Source organism: Chiloscyllium plagiosum, chromosome 25 (genome assembly GCF_004010195.1).
Source record: "Chiloscyllium plagiosum isolate BGI_BamShark_2017 chromosome 25, ASM401019v2, whole genome shotgun sequence".
Classification (NCBI taxonomy): Eukaryota; Metazoa; Chordata; class Chondrichthyes; order Orectolobiformes; family Hemiscylliidae; genus Chiloscyllium; species Chiloscyllium plagiosum.
The window spans coordinates 23,723,035-23,744,209 of record NC_057734.1 but is presented as its reverse complement, the minus strand read 5'-3'; the positions used below and the strand labels follow the sequence as shown (position 1 = coordinate 23,744,209).

General features: G+C 39.3%; 1 protein-coding gene across 1 annotated transcript in view; it reads left to right on the top strand.

Moving 5' to 3' along the window:
• The first annotated feature begins 212 nt into the window (after window positions 1-212).
• Window positions 213-21,175, top strand: part of LOC122562652 (SH2B adapter protein 3-like) — a 69,841-nt gene continuing 48,878 nt past the window's right edge. The window contains exons 1-2 of the mRNA XM_043715676.1: window positions 213-335; window positions 7,589-7,680. Of these exons, the coding sequence (XP_043571611.1) occupies window positions 303-335; window positions 7,589-7,680 (125 nt within the window). The 5' untranslated portion in view covers window positions 213-302. The remainder of the gene's footprint in view (window positions 336-7,588; window positions 7,681-21,175) is intronic.

Genomic DNA, 21,175 nt, shown 5'->3' with positions numbered 1-21,175 from the left:
TCCACAAATGTTTATCTGAATACTAACACTGCACTGATATTGTGACTACATTGTGAGAAGTGAGACCTATGCTAGAGTGCGCAGAAAGAAGGCATTGTTCATTAAAACCTTCATTGTAGACTGGTCACATGAAGACACTACTGATGAGATGCTGGAGATGGATTACATTCACAGAAGAATGAATCTTGTCACCAATTTATTCTAACTTTTTTCTGTTTATACATCTTTTTCAGTGCTCAAAACCGAAGCACAGTACTCCTTGTTCTGCAATTACAGAGATAAGGAAGTGTACTCAACTGGAGATGCCAGACAACATAAACACTTTTGTACTAAAGGTAAATAACAGTTGATAACTACTACTACAACAACTTATTTATAGAGTATCCTGAACAAAACGTCCCAAGGTACTTCACAGGCGCATTATTAAACAAAATGTGATTTGCCACCAAATTAGGAGATATTGGGTCAAGTGCTCAAAACCTTAGTCAAAGAGGTAAGTCGTAAAGAGTGTCTGAAAGGAGGAAGTTAGGCAGTTTGGGTAGGGGGGTGGTGGGAGGGGTGAGAGGAGAGAAGGCCATGCCAGAATTGGAACAGTGGCAAATGAAGGCAAGACCATCAATCTGGATGGGTTAACATCGTGGAAGCTGAAGGTGCACCAACAACACAGTCAATTATTAATAGTGAGGCTGCAGGGGTGCAAGGTCATGTAGGGATTTGAAAACAGAAATGAGAATTTTATAATCTAGATCAGTGTAGGTTGTCAGTAAGCTCAGGGCTAATAGAGAATGGGACTTGGTACAGGTTGAGACATGAAGCAACATAGTTTTTGCCTGACTTCGGGTTTGTAAGGGGTACAATGTGGGAGACTAGCTTTGGGGTAGTTGAGACTAAAAATAGCGAAGCTAAATGAGGGTTTCAGCAGGTGATTAACTGAGACAGACAAAGTTGATCGTATGGGCAGCACAGATATGAAGCTGGAAGCTCAACCTTGTGGCAAATGTTTCAACAAGGTTGCAAACAAACTGGTTATATCTCAGGTGGTTGCTAGGGAGACAGCTGGAGTCAGTAGCTAGGAAGAGAGGTTGTAGCAGGGACTGAAAAGTAGTTTCATTCTTCCTGATATTTAATTGGAGGCAATTTCTGATATTCAAATATCTGATGTTGAATTAGCTCTCTGATAATTTAGCAACAGCACAGGAATAAAGGGAGGTGGTACTTGGGTATCTTCAGTATCCATATAAAAATTAATGACATGCTTTCAGATTTTGGAGATGAGATGACAGCACTTTCAAGTGCTTTGGAAAGGAAATGAAGGGTCAGGATGGGTTAGTAACTTGAAATGAGAGTGGGGTCAGGGGCTGGTATTTTTGAATAGATGGTTAGGACAGTCAATTTAAAGGAGAGAGGGATAAGCTTAAAAGAAGAAATTGCAATATCGACTAATGTGAACTAGGAAGGGATATTGTGTGACCAGAAAATCTATTAAGAGTTGGTGTAAATGGGTGTAGCTTAGGTAATGTCAATGTGCCTTGAGGACATTTTTGTGTTGTGGAATTACACTAGTTGTGCAGCATTGAATTCTTTGTTGCTATGAGCACCATTTGCTGCTGTTGTAATAAGGTGCTCAGTAATAACCTATGTTGTGTATTATTTAAGATGCATTATGAGCAGTGTTCTGAATGGTGCAAACTGTTCCTGATGATGTCTGTCAAACAATAAAGTTACTGTGCTGATGGTATTGGTTTATCTCGATACTTTAACTTGTGAAACACTTTCATCATTATCTATTGTCAGTGAGTTACAGATGTTTCTGTTTCAACACACCTCACCAATCTGGAATCCACTTTTTATGACATTTTTGTGACGTGTATTTTTTTTATTGAAGTTAATTCGCTGGCTCCAGCATCACATTTCTGGAAGAGTACAGCAAACCAAAATTCTTTCTACCTTCAGTTATATATTGGACAGTTATAATGCACGCCTTGAGGTCCTTTGTGCAGGATTTCATTCAGAATTTCAGGCTTGTCTGATGAACAAGTTTATCTTCCTTCAATGTGCAAGCTTTGCAGCTGTTGGTTAGTTTTGTGTATATTCAACAATTGCAGAGGCCTTCATCTCTTGCTTCAGAAGCTTGGCCCTCTCTAAAGATGGTACTTCCTTTCGGCTTGCCGTTTACAATACCTGTTGATGACTTTGTGTCTTTAATGCAAGTTGAAGGAGGAATTCAAATAACCTACTTCAATAATGTGAAGTGTAATGTTGCAGTTAAATCATGGAAAATTTATCCAATTATGTGTTTAGTTTTTGCTTGACCCCTGGAGGGGTCAATGGATACATTGCATATGATAGAATTGAATGGTGTTTTGTTCTCTGCAGGAATGTTCTTCTAAGAATGGTAAGAACTCAAAAGCAGCATTGGGAAATATGTAAAAAAGAAACTCTTGGCATAAATGAGAAATCATAGAAGTGTTACCGAGCAGAAAGAGGCTATTAGGTCCATCGAGTGCGCATTGGCTGTCCAAATGAATGTTATAGCTTAGTGTAATTCCTTGTCCTTTCCCCAAACCCTTTCATATGTTTCGGTTTAAATAATAAGCTAAAGCTCTTTTGAATGCCTCAGTTGATGCTGCCTGTACCACACTTGCAGGCGGTACGTTCCAGGCTCAAACCACTTGTATTGTGAAAAAGTTTTTTCTCATATCTCATTTTGTTCCTTTGAAGATCACTTTATATTTGTGCTTTTCATTCTTAAATCTTTAGCGAATGGAAACAACTTGTCCCCAATTACTATATCCAACTCCAATGATTTTTTAAAACTTCTTTTGGATCTCCTCACTGACTTCTCTCCAAGAAGATCTGTACCAATCATTCCAATCTGTCCTTGTGACTGAATTTTTTCATCCTGGAACCAGTCTTTAACATCTCTTCCACATGAACTGCAATGCATTCAAATCTTTCTTATAGTTTGGCATCCAGGATATTGTCTGAAATGCTCTCTCCACTCATCCTGTCACCTTCAGTGATTTGTACATATATGCACACTGGCCCTTCTTCTGCATCCCCTTTAGGTTTGTACTCTTTACATTGTCTGCCCACATTTTTCCTATGAAATGCATCAGCTTACACCTCTCTGCATGGAACTTCATCTGCCACTTATCTGTCAACTTCAACTTGTCGGTGTCCTTTTAAAGTTCTAGTCTGTCCTCCACACATTTTTACTGATTTTCCAAGTTTCAAATCATCCACAAACTTTGAAATTATCTTCTGCACACCAAGTTACATGTCATTGATATGTATCTGAGAAAGCAAGCATCTCAATACTAACTCCTGGAGGACTCCAGTGCTAACCATCCTTCAGTCGAAAAAAAATCCATTGGTGATTTTCTGTTTTGATTCTGTTACCTATCACTTAGGCAATTTTGTATCCATGTTGCTACTCTGCCTTCTATTACATGAACCAAAACATTTTACTTATTTGTTGTTTGCCATTATATTGAAAACCTTTGAAAGTCTATGTGTACCAAATCAACAGTGTTACCTCCTTCAACTCTGTTATTTCTTGAAAAATCTCCAGGTGGGAGATGGTAGCACTATTCCTGCTTCTCATTTGAAAAATATAGTTGAAATTGAAGTTGAAATTAAAAATTTAGGGCTTTTATCTTTTCTTCCTTTCTGCGAGCTTGCCCTCCTGAAGGCATTGATTCCCTCCTGGTTGAATGCTACAAATGTCAGTTTCCAATATATCATTCTGATACACAGTTAGACTCGGCTGGAATGACAGTGTTTTCCAAAAACAGCTTCGATGATGTTGACTTTCTCTTGGTCCAATTACATGTTCAGCCTAATCCCATCATGTACATACTTCAATGCTCATGCTGTTAGAAACACCCTTTTTGATATTCTTTTCTACATTCTAAAATGGGAGAACAATTTGCCCAATTTGATTCCAGGTGGATTTAAATACAGTACCTTGAGGTTTGGAGGCCAGATGTTCAGCACAGGCTAGGACACTTATTACAAGTAATTTTGAGGAATAATTATCATGTTATTTATGAATTCCTTAGGTAACTGCCCCATTTCGTCAGTTCTTTTTCTAACTGAAACAAAAGTCATGAAAAACATCCCATTGGGATGATATTGAGATCCAACAGACAAAGCCATTTTCCTTTATCTTATTGATTCCAGCATACATGTCCTCAGTTATTTTTTTCCCAAATTGTTCCTCATATCTATTAATTCACCATTTCTAGTCTTAAAAAAAATCATCAACCCTGCATTTTTGAATGTCAGCAGTACTCTAATGTGCTCTGTTGTGTGGTACTGAGCCATTCAGGCCTGAATGTGCAAAACTTGATTCCCAGTCTGTATTGAATTACCTGGCCTCAGCGCAGACAGAAGCAAAATAGTCATCTGTTATTGCGAACTTGGCCAGAGAAGAGAAAAATCAGTCATATACGTCAGGCGAAGAAAGGTCAGCTTTGATTCTACTCTCTCCCTAATAATTGAACAATGTCCCAATATTTGTCAGCTGGACTTAAGTGGACAAAGTACCAAAGGGCAGACAGTACCAAATTCTAATTGTACTCTGCCATTGTACTTCATGAATCTTATCATTCATATCAAACATTTATTAACCTAGCTAATAACCTGTAATGGACCAAACTTCTGGATATATTTAATATGCATTACACAGGTAGTAATTGTATCACGCACACTAAGACTTCACTTGAGAAGCTGTGACATCATGACCAAATTGCAGAACTTCAAGGGTCAGAGGTAATGGGTTTGGATGAAATGGTAACAAATTTACTAGTGACCTAAATAGACCTACTTGGTTTGGCTTCACATAGTTTCGACTTATTATTCACAGACTCTTGGAATATCAAGTAATTTAGGAACAGGAGTAGGGCAATACAGCCTCAAGTGTGTTCCACCATCCAAGGAGATCATGGCTGATCTGTGACCTCTCTTCTTATATATGCCGTAGCCCATTTCTCTGAATACCTTTGTGTGACAGAATAATATCTCTATCTCAGATTTAAATTTAACAACTGACCATTCATCCACTGCCATTTGTGGACGAGCGTTATAAACATTAATCACCTTTTGGGTGTAGGAGAACCTCCTAACATCTCTCTGGCTGTAATACTCAGATTACACCCCTAGCTCTAGAATCCCCAACCAATAGAAATAGTTGCGTTATCTTTTGAATTTACCGTTAATACCTTGAAGATTTCAATTAGATTTGAATATATTTATATTTGCAATATAAAGTATTGTGCAAAGATCTCACTTCATACTGCAAATTTTGAGTTATGTTTTTTACGTTGACGGTTTGTAAAGGGACAAACCACTGTCAACATTTGCATGTCATGCTGTGACAGAAAGCCATTAGGTGGTGCTGTTGCTGCACAGTTCACCGTGAGGTGGTATGCTTGCGGTCTTGAAGACTGAAAATCGCTGATTAAGATGGGGTTTAATGTTACAAATTAATTTTGAGAAAACATATACAATCCATGTCTTGACAAATGGTTTCCCTGCTGCTGGAAAAAAAAGAAAAAAACGTTGTTGACCTATTTTCTCAGCTTCAGGTCCAACCTGCTCCAAGAATGATGCCCTGCTCGTGTTTGTTTGATACAGCCTAAAAGTTCCACTTTTCGGTCTTGGGCCTTGCTGAAGACTTTCAGCTCAAATGCCTGAGAAAAAATAACAAACTTTTCAAACTAGCAAATTCCTAATAATTAACGTAGGACAAAGAATGAAAACAATCACAAGTGCATGCATGCAGAAAAGTATACTAAAAAGTGCACAACCACAAAACCACAAACAAACACAAATAGTTAACCTAACACAGTCACATTAGCGCAACCAAATCACAGTGGAGCTCTCAAAAGCCAAAAATTGAAAACATTTGTTTCCTTCAATGCCACCAGTATGGTTGTTGGCTAGTTGCCATTCAGGATTTTAGGTTCTGTTCAACCAGCAACTCTGAAACCTGACTTCAGCTTACAAGATAGTATCCCTTTGCTCAACAGTTCTTCAACAGACCTACAGGTTGTTCTGCAATAACGTGTGTTTTGTTAACGTGAATTCGCTGTAATGCAATTTCCGAATTGGGGACACTGTTTTTAAAGCTCAAACTTTTAAAATGTGTGTTGCTGTAATGCGATTACATCACCAACACTTTCAGCACTGTTTCTATAGCATGATTTTTCTATAATGTGGAGTTGCACAAGAACACAACCATCACATTATAGAAGAACGACCTGTATTAACATCCACATTTATACTGTTCCTACAAAATCCCATTCAGCTTTAAATCACATTACTAAATATGTACCCAAAAAGTTGAGACTTTCAAATGATTAAAACAGTAGGACTGTATATTGACAAACACTAAACTAATTAAACAAATTCATAGTCTAAGACTGTAACACCACCAATAACAAATGGTTCAAAATTCACACAAACATACAGAGTACCCCTAAACGCGCTTGTAGTTTGCAATCCCATGTCCAACTTATTCACCTATGTACAAGTCACACCATCTTAACTTGGAACTATATCTTTACCTTCACTGTTGCTGGGTCAAAATCCTGGAACTCACTTTTTAATAGTACAGTGGATGTATCTATACCAAATGGATGCCAACATTTCAAGAAGGTGATTCACCATTACCTTTTCAAACGCAATTAGGAATGAACAATATGCCGGTTTCCTAGCAGTGCGCACATGAAAAAATTAAAACAAATCTAATAATTGACAAACCAAAATACAATAATTTTGTAAATGGAATTTAACAAATGTTTAAGTGATTTACTTTCAGAACTAGTGGTAACTTCCTATTTCTGTGCTAAATGCATCTAGCTTCTTCAGTCAATAACTGTCACAAATATTCAAATGATTAACACAGTCAAACACCATTTTCTTCTCATTTGTGATTCATACATATGCTTTGATATACTGATATACTATCAAATAGGATTGGTAGGACGTAGGCTTGCATTCACAGTTTTTCTGTAAGGGATTATTTGTGCAATCCAGGAAAGGTGATGGGAAGATCAGGTGATTTACTACTATGTTAAAGAAAAGTAGATGAAGACAGCACTCTGATTTGTTACGCTGCAGTTTGCAGTAGCTTGTGACAGGGTAGCATTGACAGAGACCTTGGAGCAAGTTATCTGCTTGCCCTTTTAATTGGGGAAAGGTACATGCCATAGGGCAGCCTGAATAATTAGTCTTGAGATCATGTATATGTTTCTGCTTCTCATTGTATTATGTAGACTTGGTTATCTGCTTGAGTTTCTTTCATTGTTGGAAAAATAAATTTTAGCAATAATTTAATGACAATAAAATAGACCTGTCATGAAAATTTGGAAAGAAGCCAAGTTGTGAAACCCTACAAGTTAAGCAAATCATTTATCTAAAAAAGTAATTCTATAAAAACATTAATTCTTTAGAAAAGGCACAGAAGTGACTTTGAGGTGAATTGCAGCGTGGAGTCTGAAGGAAGCAAGATTAGATTTTTGATCTTTTGTTGAAGCTGTTTGCTGAATCTTGACATTTCTCTTCTTTTCCCTTGAACTAGGTCAACAGCTTCTTAGAAGTTATTTTTGAAGCTAGCAATGATCAGCAGTTGAATTTATGGACAACAGATATTAGAGAATGTATAAACGCATGGTAAGACTCAGTTTTTTTTGCTTTCCTTTCAACATGTGAATGCTCAAAGTCCATTTACTGTGCATCCTGGTACCATCGTTACAATTGCACAATTACACAGAAATAAATATTCAAAGTCAGATTTCTGGTATCTGGAATATTCTATTCTATAAGTTACTTCTTCAAAGACAAACAGAAATTGCTGGAAAATCTCAGCAGGTCTGCCAGCATCTGTAGAGAGAAATCAGAGTTAACATTTTGGGCCTAGTGACCCTTCTTGTGGACTGAAGTTCTGAAACATTAACTCTGATTTCTTTTCATAGTTGATGCCAGACCTGCTGAGATTTTCCAGCAATTTCTGTTTTTGTTTCAGATTTCCAGCATCTGCAGTTCTTCCATTTTTCTTTTACTTTTTCGCCTTCATTCTTCTCATTAATATGACATTAAGTCTCTTCTGAAGAGCTTAATTAATATACTGTCTTGAGCCCTCACTACTTTCTTGGTGCTTCAACCAGCTCTCTGATTCAACATCTGTTCTATCACATCGCACAGGAGTGTGAAAATGTTTTCTTGTAAATTGGTAACTCAATCAGACATTGTAATAATAAGATGATGAGTGAGTTGATGTGAGTTAAATGAATTATCATGTGGATTTGTGTAAAAGAAATTTGCATATACAAAGCAGGATCTGAACTTTATGTTTTGTTATCTCATTATATTCAGGTCACCACTTTTTAAAAAAAAATAAAGTATTTATTCTGACTTCCCTCTTTGGAACATCCTTGGCCTCAGAACTGGAAATAGTACAATCTGCAGTTTGTTGAAATGTATTTGGTATAAGAAAAAGAAGAAATTATATTTATGTAGCATCCCATCGAAGGCCATAAGATGAGAGAAATAAGAACATTTTCATTAAAAATTGAGTTATTTCTCTATTAAACCAGCAGCAACCTTTTCCTTGTACTAAGTATTGGCAGTTTTGTAAAACAGGGCAACTGTTTTGTAAATCAAATCTATTGTATGTTAGTTGCTGTACACTGCTGTGTTACAACATGACTTTCACTTCTTTAAAAGGATGTTGATAGTCATCACATCACATGGTGAATAGATACATTGGATAGAGTGTTTTGTATTTCAACAAGATTGTTTTGGTTTGTTAAAATAAAAATAAATATATTTAAGTGAGATAGGCTCTGGATCAGCTCTGAAATGTGTGCGTGGTATTTAGATAATATTGCAAATTAATAAAGGTGAAATAGACCTATGAAAGGGGTGACCAAACTTGGGTTGGCATCAAGATCGCCATGTGGCAATGTTTCTAACCTCACCTGACTCCAGTTCTTCCTCCGTTCTTTCGCTGAAATTCTCATCCATGCCTTTGCCACCTTCAGTCTCAACTATTCCAGTGCTTTCCTGAGTGTATCATTTGATAACAGTACTGTTTTATGTATTCTGCAGCCCTAAAATGAGCAAAGCTCGCTTCACCTTTTGATCTACCAGCTATAAAGGAGACCCAATATGAAACTATTTTAAGAGCTTTGAAAAGAGATCATGTAGGCCAGCAAGTTGGGAAACCACAGCATTACTCAGTGATAAAAATTATAACCACAAAATTTGTTATGTGACGAACATTTGGAGTTGCACCTTTCATCTATTCAATTTTCAAGAAACTGGGCAGTTGTAATCACTTAAATTCTGTGAAATCTCTCACAAAAACTAAGCTTGCAGTATCACCATTTTAGCAGAGATGAAGATACTGGGAAAGAGAGATTGTATTCTCAGACTAGCAGAAAACTCGACATTGTGTTGCAATAGAATCTGAAGACAATACATAAAAGTGGGTCAAATGCTCTATGCACCTACAAATAGAGCTGCAATGGATTGACTTACTTTGGTCTGTTTTCTCTGAAGGCAGTGACTTTCTGACCCATGGCAATTCTTTGAGTCAAGATGAAGAAAAGTTCCCATCAGCTATTTGGTTGTGATAGAGTTTGATTGCAGCTGAACTGATTCTGTTCTTACCTAATGTCTGCCATCTGGTAGGACTGAGCTTAAATCAGGTATCTGAAAAGTAAACTTGCAGCTTTCTGATGTTTATTGTCCAGTACTTTTACCCATTATTAACCCTTTGGGGAACTGATTTTGCATTCTTCTTCTCAATTGTCCATTGGCTTAATTTGACCTGTAAATTTAGGTAAGTAATCGAGTCTCCCGATTATCAAAATCATAGTTTGGTGGGAGTGGTTGAGTTGTTGAGTTTACTGTTTATCAAAACTTGGACAGATTGAGAACTATTGAAAGAATTTCAGCAATAGAGGATAAAGATTAGGGATGGGACAGTGGAGAATAATAAGCCACGATTTTATTGAAGAGGCATATGGTCTATTCCTGCTTTTCTTTCTAATGCTTTCACAAGAATTTTACATATTCTTTAAGATGTAAATGTAAAAGAGATATCCTTTGGATCTTCTCTGTGTTACTCTAAATTTTTGCACTGAAACTGAAAGTAGTGTTTCATTGAAAAGAATGAACACACCCTCTAGTAATTGAAGTCTGTCATTTTACTATTTAATTTTCAGAATTTATATGTATTATGGACTTGGTGCAGGTTTGATTACATTGTGCTTAGACACGTCTAAGTTTCATGATTTGATTGTGTTAGTGTTGGGGACAGGCAGATCAAGGAGTTGATGCAACTTTTCTTGATTTTGATTTCCTGAAATTAGGCCTGTTAAGATCAGGAGGTGATAAGGACCATGACCAAATGGTTTATGCCCAGTCAGGAATGTATTTATAAAACATGTTACCAGCTCTGCATTATCATGAGGGCTTTGTAACACAGTGGTACTATTCCTACCTCTGGACCAGAAGGTCCAGGTTCAAGTCTCCACATACCATGGAGATGCATCATAATCTGTCCAAACAGGTTAACCAAAAATAATTATCACTGGTTTCATCCCTGGTCTGTGCTGAGTTTGTAATCTCATGCACAAGGTGGTGGTGGGAGGATTACAAACAAACAAACAGTCACAGCATTACTTTGCTTGGGTAAGAGAAATCAACTTTCCTTCTGCTCTTGCTAACTACCGTGTGGTTCCTTTTTTTTTATTTGGGTATTCATTCAGAGATTGAGCTTTGTAGTGGTATTGGTTAAAATCCTTGCTGAGTTCATGCATAAAAATGTTCACTTGTACTGGAATGATTCACTGGACAGGCCTTGCAGGAAGTGGTCATTGTGAATCATGTTTTCTATTTAGGGCAAAATGGTTTCTTATAATGTTGAATGACTTAAGGGAAATCAGTTCCCCAGTTTAAGGATCATGCAGTATATTTGCTTCATGCTGTTATAATCACAGCTGAATCCAAGTGACTGCACATCAGTAATGCTTTTAGACTGGTGTGTGCATTAGGAGATTTCTGGAGCATTGTGACAGTGAAAAATTGTCATAGTCATATATCATAGAAACAGGCTCTTCAGCCCACTATGTCTATGCCAGCCAACAATATCAAAATACGTTAATCTCATTTGTCTGCAATTGGTCCATAACCACCGTGGGGCAGCACGGTGGCTCAGTGGTTAGCACTTCTGCCTCACAGCACCAGGGTCCCAGGTTCAATCCCAGCCTCGGGTAACTGTCTCCCCGTGTCTGCGTGGGTTTCTTTCAGGTGTTCCGGTTTCCTCCCACAGTCCAAAGATGTGCAGGTCAGGTGGATTGGCCGTGCGAAATTGCCCATAGTGTCAGGTCAATTAGTCTGGGTAGGTTACTCTTCAGAGGAGCGGTGTGGACTGGTTGGGCCGAAGGGCCTGTTTCCACACTGTATTGAATCTAATCTAATCTACTATGCCACAACATTTTAACTACTCATCCAGATGCTTCTTAAATGTTGCAAGAGTACTTGTTTCCACCACTCTGTCAGGCAGCAAGTTCCATATTTCTACCACCCTCTGGCTGAATTTATTTTTTATCTCCCATCTTCTCTAAACCACTTACTCCTTGCCTTTAAACTTAAGCATGTTTAAGCTTGGACGTGTCTGCCGTGGGGAAAAGATTCTCACGATAAAATCTGGCTATGCCTGTTATAATTTTGTAACCCTTTCAGTGATCATGGTGACCATGTATGTAGGAAGAGTGTTCAGCTGCAGCTGCAGCTGCATGGAGTGCCTGGAGCTGTGGAAACACTCACTATCTAGCATCCATGATGCTGAGGCTATTATGAGTAGCACATTTAGTGAGCTGGTCACATGACTAGTAAGGGCTACACGGGCAGAAAAGCATTGGGTGGCCCACCTGGAGGACTAGTAAGTGTGGGGAAGCAGTGCAGGAGTCCCCGTAACTATCCTTTCTCAATATACCTTGATATACCTTGTTGTGTACTTTTGGTGGAGGGTCCTCTTGGGAAAGCAACAACAGCCATGTTTGTGGCACAATGGTTGGCTTTTCTGTACAGGTAATTCTGCTATAATGTTCATTTCATCAATGCAAATTGCTATAATGCGATTGACGAATAGGGGACGCTGTTTCTAAAGCGCAAACTTTTAAACATGTGTTGGCTAAAACGTGATTGCTTCACCAACACTAAGTGCTACATTTTATTATACAATTTTTATATTATGCAGGGTCACACAAGAAAGCAATCATCGTGTTATAGAAGAACTACCTGTACAGCAAGTGAGGCAAAAGTCTGGGTTGGCTTTGGTGATAGGGTACTCAATTGTAAGGGGAACTGATAGGCAGTTCTGTGGCAGCAAATGAAACTCTCGAATAGTATGTTACCTCCCTGGTGCCATGGTCAGGAATGTCTCAGAATGGCTGCAGGACATTCTGCAGAGAGAGAATGAACCAGTCAGTAGTCATGGTAGATGTCGGTTTCAATGACATGGGTAAAACAAAATGACGTTCTGCAACAGGGATTGAGAGAGGTGGATCACAGATTGAAGAGGAAGACTACTAAGACACTAATTTCTAGCACTTCCAGTGCCATATGTTACTTGAGTATAAGGACAGGAAGATAGGACAGATGAACACCAAAATTGGAAGTGTAGTGGACAGCGAAAACGGTTACCTCAGATTACAATGGGATCTTGATCAGATGGGCCAATGAGCTAAGAAGTGGCAGATGGAGTTTAATTTAGATAAGTGTGCTGCATTTTGGAAAAGCAAATCTTAGCAGGACTTATACACTTAATGGTAAGGTCCAAGGGAGTGTTGCTAAACAAAGAGACCTTGGAGTGCAGGTTCATAGCTCCTTGAAAGTAGAGTCGCAGGTAGATAGGATGGTGAAGAAGATGTTTGGTATGCTTTCTTTTATTGGTCAGAGTATTGAGTACAGGAGTTTGGGAGGTCAAGTTGTGGCTGTTCAGGACATTGGTTAGGCCACTGTTGGAATATTGCATGCAATTCTGGTCTCCTTCCTATTGGAAAGATGTTGTGAAACTTGGAAGGGTTCATGAAAGATTTACAAGGATGCTTCCAAGGTTGGAGGATTTGCGCTATAGGGAGAAGTTGAATAGGCTGGGGCTGTTTTCCCTGGAGCGTCGGAGGCTGAGAGGTGACTTATAGAGATTTATAAAATCATAAAGGGAATTGATAGGATAAATAGACAAAGTCTTTTCCCTGGGGTGGTGGAGTCCAGAACTAGGGGGCATAGGTTTAGGGTGAGAGGGGAAAAGATATAAAAGAGACCTACGGGGCAACTTTTTCACTGAGGATGGTACGCGTATGGAATGAGCTGCCAGAGAAAGTGGTGGAGGCTGGTACAATTGCAACATTTAAGAGGCATCTGGATGGGTATATGAATAGGAAGGGTTTGGAGGGATTTGGGCCAAATGCTGGCAGGTGGGACGAGATTGGGTTGGGATATCTGGTTGGCATGCACGAGTTGGTCCGAAGGGTCTGTTTCCATGCTGTACATCTCTATGACTCTATAACATAAAGCTAAAAGGATGGTTTAGGAAGGAGGCTTTTAGATTTTTGGATCACTGGGGCTGCTTCTGGGGTAGGTGGGACCTGAACAAGCTGAACAGGTTCCACTTGAACCAAAATGGGTCCAGTGTCCTTGCTGGGAGGCTTGATACTGCTGTTGAGGATGGTTTAAACTTATTTTGCAGAGGGATGGGGCACAGAGCACATATAAATTCAGGCACAAGGTCCAATCAGCTATAAAGATCAACATCGTTTCATTTTACTTTATTTTTGATGTGGGCTGAACTGGGAAGAGGACTGTCTTACAATGAAGAACCGAGGAAGGAATTGCTTACTTTTCAAAAGCATGTTACCGAAACTCATTTAATTTAACTCATTACATTTAACTTTGTAAGAGTGGAAGTGTAAGAGCAGATAGCACAGCTCCAGTGAGTGTAAACAAAGTGATATTCGGCCAGCGAAGGGTCACTAATTGGTATGTGGAGTTGTGACCAGTTGTGGATGACAGGCCATTAGCCTGACAATAACTATCTGATTAGCGTTAAAAATCACACAACACCAGGTTATAGTCCAACAGGTTTAATTGGAAGCAAACTAGCTTTCGGAGCGACGCTCCTTCATCGGGTGATTGTGGAGGGCTCGATCGTAACACAGAAATTATAGCAAAAATTTGCAGTGTGATGTAACTGAAATTATACATTGAAAAATTGATTGTCTGTTAAGCCTTTCATCTGTTAGAATACAGTGATAGTTTCACTTCTTTCATGTGTAAATCACAAAACCCTTGTTTTTAAAGTTGCACTCTCGGGTTAGCTGTTAACAATGGTGATAGCTAGACAATATATTGAAGGTGTTAACCCCCTGTGTTCTCTGTCTCTGCCATGATGTTTAGATTGATTCTAATCTAAAAAGTGAGATAACAGAGATTTACATAAAATCATGCAGTTTTTGAGCTCAGAGTTCTACATGAATGTATGCAGTTTTTGAGCAAAGTGCAATGTAACTCTGCAAGTACAAATTCACCACACAAAATATATGTGTGCATGTGCATCTTTGTCCATCTGTGTGTGTGTGTGTGTGTGTGTGTGGGGTGAGTGCAGAGTGTCTTAAGTCTGTGAGGGGGTGCATGTGTGAGTGTGGAAATGTGGGTGTCTATAAGGGTGTGTGTGGGTGTCTGTGCGCGCGTCTGTGTGTACCTGTGTCCATGTGTATGTGAGAGTGTGTGTGTGTGTGTAGTGCAATGGTGATCATCTGTAATGTGACATGAACCCTAGGTCCCAGTTGAGGCCCTCCCTATGGGTACCGAATTTACCTATCAGCCTCTGCTCGGCCACTTTCCTCTTCTGCCTTTCCCGAAGTCCACCTTGGAGGATGGTCACCCGAAGGTCCGAGGCTGAATGTCCTGGACCACTGAAGTGTTCCCCAACTGGGAGGGAACCCTCCTGTCTGTTGATTGTTGTGCGGTGCCCATTCATCCGTTGTCATAGCCTTTGCTCGGTTTCCCCAATGTAACATACCTCCGGGCACCCTTGCCTGCAATGTGTAAGATAGACAATGTTGGCTGAGTCACATGAGTACCTGCCATGTACAAGGTGGGAGGTGTTCCCACGCATAATAGTGGTATCTATGTCCACAATCTGATTAGCTGATTATCTGATTAGCTATTGGATAGTTGAAGAGCTTGTGCATACAAATGATGCTGGCAAAGCCTTCAGACTGTTAAAAGGTCAGATAGTGTGTGTCTTTCTCTCTCTCCAATACAAAACTTGAAGCCAAAGAAAACCAACTGTTTTCTCCCATGTTTTCTGTTAATCTGAGTCTAATCAGTCAGTCAGATAAGTTGGGGACTTTGTTAAAACATTTCAAATATTATGATGACTCCAGAAATAGAGTGGCTTGATTTTCAGCACACTGATGTCCCAGTGAGGCTTGACAGCTCAAACAGAATCATCACATTGTGCATCTCCATCGTATCCATCCTAAGACTATAATGCTGTGATGATGAGTTCCAACTCTTTTGGCTTATCTTAGCAACTAATAGGTAGTGAGCTTTGGCCTATTCTACACCCTTTCAAAATCTCAATATTAACTACCGTGTGATGAATCCAAACCTGAGCATAATATTCCAACTAAGGACTAATAATAGTCTTTTGCCATAATACAATTTGTTGTGTGGTGAGGGTTAGTGAATACATTATCTATATTCAGAAAAGGTATACAAGCAGAAGCTAATGGCCAACTACCTGATATCAAGGGATATGGGGTAGTGTGGGAAAATGGCAAAGAAATGGAACATCAACCGTGATTTCATTGATTGGCAGCGCAGACTTAAGGGCAAATGACCTACTGCTCCTATTTCTTCATTAATCATCCTGCCAATACATGTAAAATGATTGAATTTATTATCAGAAGTAAAAGTAAGAATTATCTATACAATAACAATCTGATAAAAACAGTTGACTTGGATTCAGACAGAAGGAGAAAACTCTGCCTAATCTTGACTCCTTTTAAGAAATGGCAACCTAAGTGAATTGTATGAAACTGCATCGTGTGTTGTACTTTGACTCATGTGTTGTACTTTGACTTATAAAAAATAATTTGATTAAAATTTCACAAAAATGTATTAATTTGATACAAAATTATAATGAAGCATAAGTAACAGGAATGGATAAGCAACTCAGTAACTAGGAAATGAATACTAATCAGAAAAATTATGTTATTGTGAAAGAAGGATGGATTGTGATACTTCAGGTTTTGTAGGTGGTGGGACTATTTCAAATTTATATAAATGACATGGAATTACAAGTGGTTAGAATTGCAAATAAAAAAAGCTAGGGGATAGCAAAATTGAAAGGGGCAGCTCCAAAAGTTTAGAAACAATTGGACAACATAGGTAAATTTCAAATGTTTATCTGGGGAATTACTCAGAACTATTGTCTAGATAACATTATTACTAAAATACAGACTACTTTTCTCATTGGTTAATAGAAACAATCCATGCAAACTGCCCTAGTAGAGCAAGCAGAGTATGTTGGTTACAGTTTTTCATTCTTGAAATACACTTAGCATTCAATTCCAGGTTACAAAATCAACTCCTGTTGGCAGGAGAATCACTGTCAATCTTTCTTTTCCAGTGAACGGTGTATGCACCTGCTTATTCATTCAGCTAGCCCTCACTGGAAGTCAGATCCCACAGGGAACAATTATGTCAATTCAGATTATTGATGTTTCATGAGATATGATTGCTGCCTTTTCTGAATGGTCACTTTTGATATCATTGGTGAATGTTTTAAAATTACAAATTGCAAAAATTAGTTTTGTTTCTTTGACCACACAGATTGTAATCCTGCAGAATGAGGCTTCCTGATTATGAGAAAGTGAGGGACATCTTATTTGTGGATCAGCTTTTCTGGGCTGTTCCCCATTTGGGATAAGCAGAAGGTATACTGAAGAGAACTTGCTGCTCACGAATGATGCTCCTCAAAGATGTCTCGATCCTAACACAGATGTCCGACAGCATTTGTGCATCTGTCACTTGTGTGCACGTTCTTGTGCAGGGGCTTCATGTTCTTAGCCTTGTCTCTGTCACCAGTTCTCCTTCACCACAGTTCTTGGCAGATCAACATTAGTAGAAGCCTACGTGTTGAGGTTGAGACATAAGGGTCCCATCATTGTCCACTCTATCAATCAAGAAGTTACCAGAAGGCAAAGCCTCTTCACCCATCAGATCCATGGAGAGATTCTGAGCATATTGACATTTTTTTGAAATGTTCTTTTAATTGTGATGTTAGAAACCTTTTAAAATCCTTAAACTAGCAAACCCCCAAAAATGCCAATGTAACACTTACTCACCAAGAAAGGGAGACAAAACAATTAGAGAACTGTAGGCCAGTTGGATTAACATCTATCATTGGGAGAATATTAGAGTATTAGATGTAGTAATGCAGCAGTCAGAAATACATAATATAATTGTTCAGAGTAAGTTGGCTTCATGAAGGGAAAATCATGCCTGACTATTTTGTTTAATTTCTTTTGAGGGAGTGCCAAGCAGGATAGATAAAAGGTGAGCAGTAGACTTAATATATTTTGATTTTCAAAAGGTATTCAATAAGAGACTACACATAAGGCTACTTGATAAGATAGGAGCCCATGGCTACTGTTGAGAAACCAGTATTATAGAGGCCTACAGCACAGAAAAGGGCCTTTCTGCCCATCGAGTTTGCACTAATCATAACAAGCACCCAACTACTCCAATCCAATTTACCAGCCCCTGGCCCATAGCCTTGCACACCTTGGCATTGCAAGTGCACATCTAAATACTTGAAATGTTATGAGGGTTTCTGCCTTGACCAAACAATACAAGCAGAGAGTTTCAAATTCCCACCACCGTCTGGGTGAAAAATATACTGTCGTCACATTCCCTCATCTTGAATCTATGCCACCTGGTCACTGATCCCTCTACCAATGGGAAAATGTTCCTTCTGTCTACCCGATCTATACCCTCAAATGTTTATACGTCTCAATAATGTCACTGATCAATTTTCTCTGCTCTTAGGAAAACAACCTCTATTCGTAACTGAAACTCTCCAATGTAGACAACATTCTGGTAAATCTCCTCTGCACCCTCCCCAGCGTAATCATATTCCTTCTATAATGTGAATTCCAGAACTGCACACAATACTGTAGATGTGGCCTAACCAATGTTTGATACACTTTTCATAGAATCCCTACAGTGTGGAAACGGGCCCTTCGGCCAACAAGTCCACACTGACCCTCTGAAGAATAACCCACCGAGACCCATTCCCCTGCCTTATTATCCTACATTTACCCCTGACTAATGCGCCTAACCTACAGATTCCTGAACACTATAGGCAATTTAGCATGGCTAATTCATCTGGCCTGCACATCTTTGGATTGTGGGAGGAAACTGGAGCGCCCAGAGGAAACTCACGCAGAGAGAATGTGCAAACTCCACACAGACACTCGTCTGAGGCTAGAATCAAACACGGGTCCCTGGTGCTGTGAGGCAGCGGTGCTAACCATGAGTCACTGTGTCGCCCCAAGCATAGTCTCCCTGATGTTAAACTCTGTGTCTCGACAAATAAAAGCAGATGTTCATCTGCCGATTTAACCACTGTATCTTCCTGTCTTGCTACCTTTATAGGTCTGCGGGACATGCACACCAAGGTCTCTCTGATGATCAGTGCAAACTATGGTCCTACTGTTTATGTATTCCCTTTCCTTGGTTGTCCTACCCAAGTATATCACCTCCCACTTATCCAGATGGAATTCAGTTTACCACTGATCAGCAACTCTGACCAGCTCATCTGTATCCTCCTGCAACCTAAGACTATCCTCCTCACTATTTATCACTCTACCATTTTTTGTATCATCTGTGCGCTTACAGATCAACCCTTCAGCACTCCAGTCTAAATCACTGAAGGGTCTCAACACCAATTCCTGCAGAACCACACTGGCTGGCCACAGCCTTCCAGTCACAAAAACACCCTCAACCTGAAATAACTCCACAGAGGCCAGTATCCTGCCACCAAATCAGCCTTTATTTACACATGGAGAGGCCTTGACACTGAGCCAGGTCTCGGAGTGAACAGGATGTCTGACACTTCTGTTCTTTTTTTTTTAACAGTGAATTTCTTGTTTATTTTTTTTTAAACCCCCACACTACCACCTAAGTGCGGTAGTGCTTATTTTATCCCCAGCACCCATGGTGTGTGTGCGCAGGTGTGAAACACAGTGAAGGACACAAAGTGCATGAATTTTTTATTCAATTTCCACCACCAGGAAGATAGGAAAACACCCGGGTGGCCAGTGACAAACACTGCCTTTCACATCAAAGGGCAGTGCTGTGTGATCAAAACAGTGAAAGGAGGGTAGGGACTAAATCAAAATAGACACTTCTGTTCTTATCAGTCAGTCAGGGCTCCCTGATTGGACCAGAGTAAATTAGAATCCCTATAGTGTGGAAACAGGCCATTTGGCCCAAAAGTCCACACCGACGCTCTGAAGAGTAACCCACCCAGACCCATTCCCTACCCTATTACTCTACATTTTACCCCAATTAATGCACCTAACCTAAACATCCCTGAACACTACAGGCAATTTAGCTTGGCCTGTTCACCTATCCTGCATGTCTTTGGATTGTAAGAGGAAACTGGAGCACCTTGACGAAACCCACGCAGACACAGAGAATGTGCAAACACCACACATACAGTCCCTGAGACGGGTCCCTGGCACTGTGAGGCAGCAGTGCTAACCACTGAGCCACTGTAACAGCTCCAATCAGGGAATTCATTCTGAGGTGCACCTGGCTGACCTCATTACAATCATTACACAACCCTCACCCTCTGTTTCTTCCCACTTGGCCAATTCTGGATGCAATTAGCTAAATTTCTTTGGATCCTGTGGGCTCTTACCTTCACTATCAAAGACCTGGGTCGAACTTATCAAAAGCCTTGCTGAAGTCCAAATGGATTATGTTACCTCTGACCTTATTTTGGATAAAAGGTCATTAAAAACAGCTGGAAATGGTTGTGCATACGACATTATCCTGATCAGCTAGAGGGCTCTTGTGGCACAGTGGTAGTGTCCCTACCGTTGTACAATGAGGCCCAGGTTCAAGTCCTACGTGCTCCAGAGGTATGTCATTAACATTTCTGGATAAGCTGGTTAGAAAATATCAATCACAAGGAGCTGCTGCCAAGTTCTTGTGTTGAGACGGCTGGCCACCAATAACTATGACTATTTCCTTTTCTGCTAGGTATGAATTTACCCAACGGGGAGTTTCCTGCCAACTCCTGACCTCAATCTTACTTGATCTCTTTGTTGTCATACTCAATCAAATGTTGCTTTGACAAAGGCAACCATTCTTATTTTAATTCCAGAATTCAGTGTTTTTTTTTCATGTATGGACAAATGCAATAAGATTTGGAGTATGGCTCCTGCAGAACCCAAAGTGAGCATGTTATTGCTGAGCAAGAGTAACAGCACTGTCAATGATTGAGAGCAGACTGATAAAATGGTAATTGGCCAGTTTGTATTCTTCATGCTGTGTCTCCCTCGGACATACCAGGGGAATTTTCCACATTGTTGGATGCATATCCATCTATAATTGTACTGGAACAGCTTGCCTTAACAATTCTACACAACTGTTGTTTATAATTTCAGCTGTTAGCATTATTTAGTTCTAGACATTCAAAAGCGAATAAACAGATTTTGGATTAAATACAAGAAAATACTGGAGAAGTGCAGGTGGTTTCATAGTATCTGTGGAGAGAGAAACAGAGTTAATGTTTCAAGTGTGATATCTCTAGAGTTGCGAAAAAGAGTTATATTGGACTTTAATTGTTATCTCTGTTTCTTTCTACAGTTACAGACAGACTTACTGAGTTACTCCAACATTTTCCATTTCAACATTCATAGCACTTTTCGTTTATGTACTTTGGATGTTTTGAACATTCAATGAAATAGTTTAAAGTTGAGTCTTTAAAACAAAGTGTATTCACATTTTAAGAGCTTATTCAAGAGAGAAGGGAAAAATGAATAGAGGTTTGAATTTATACAGCATATTTCAT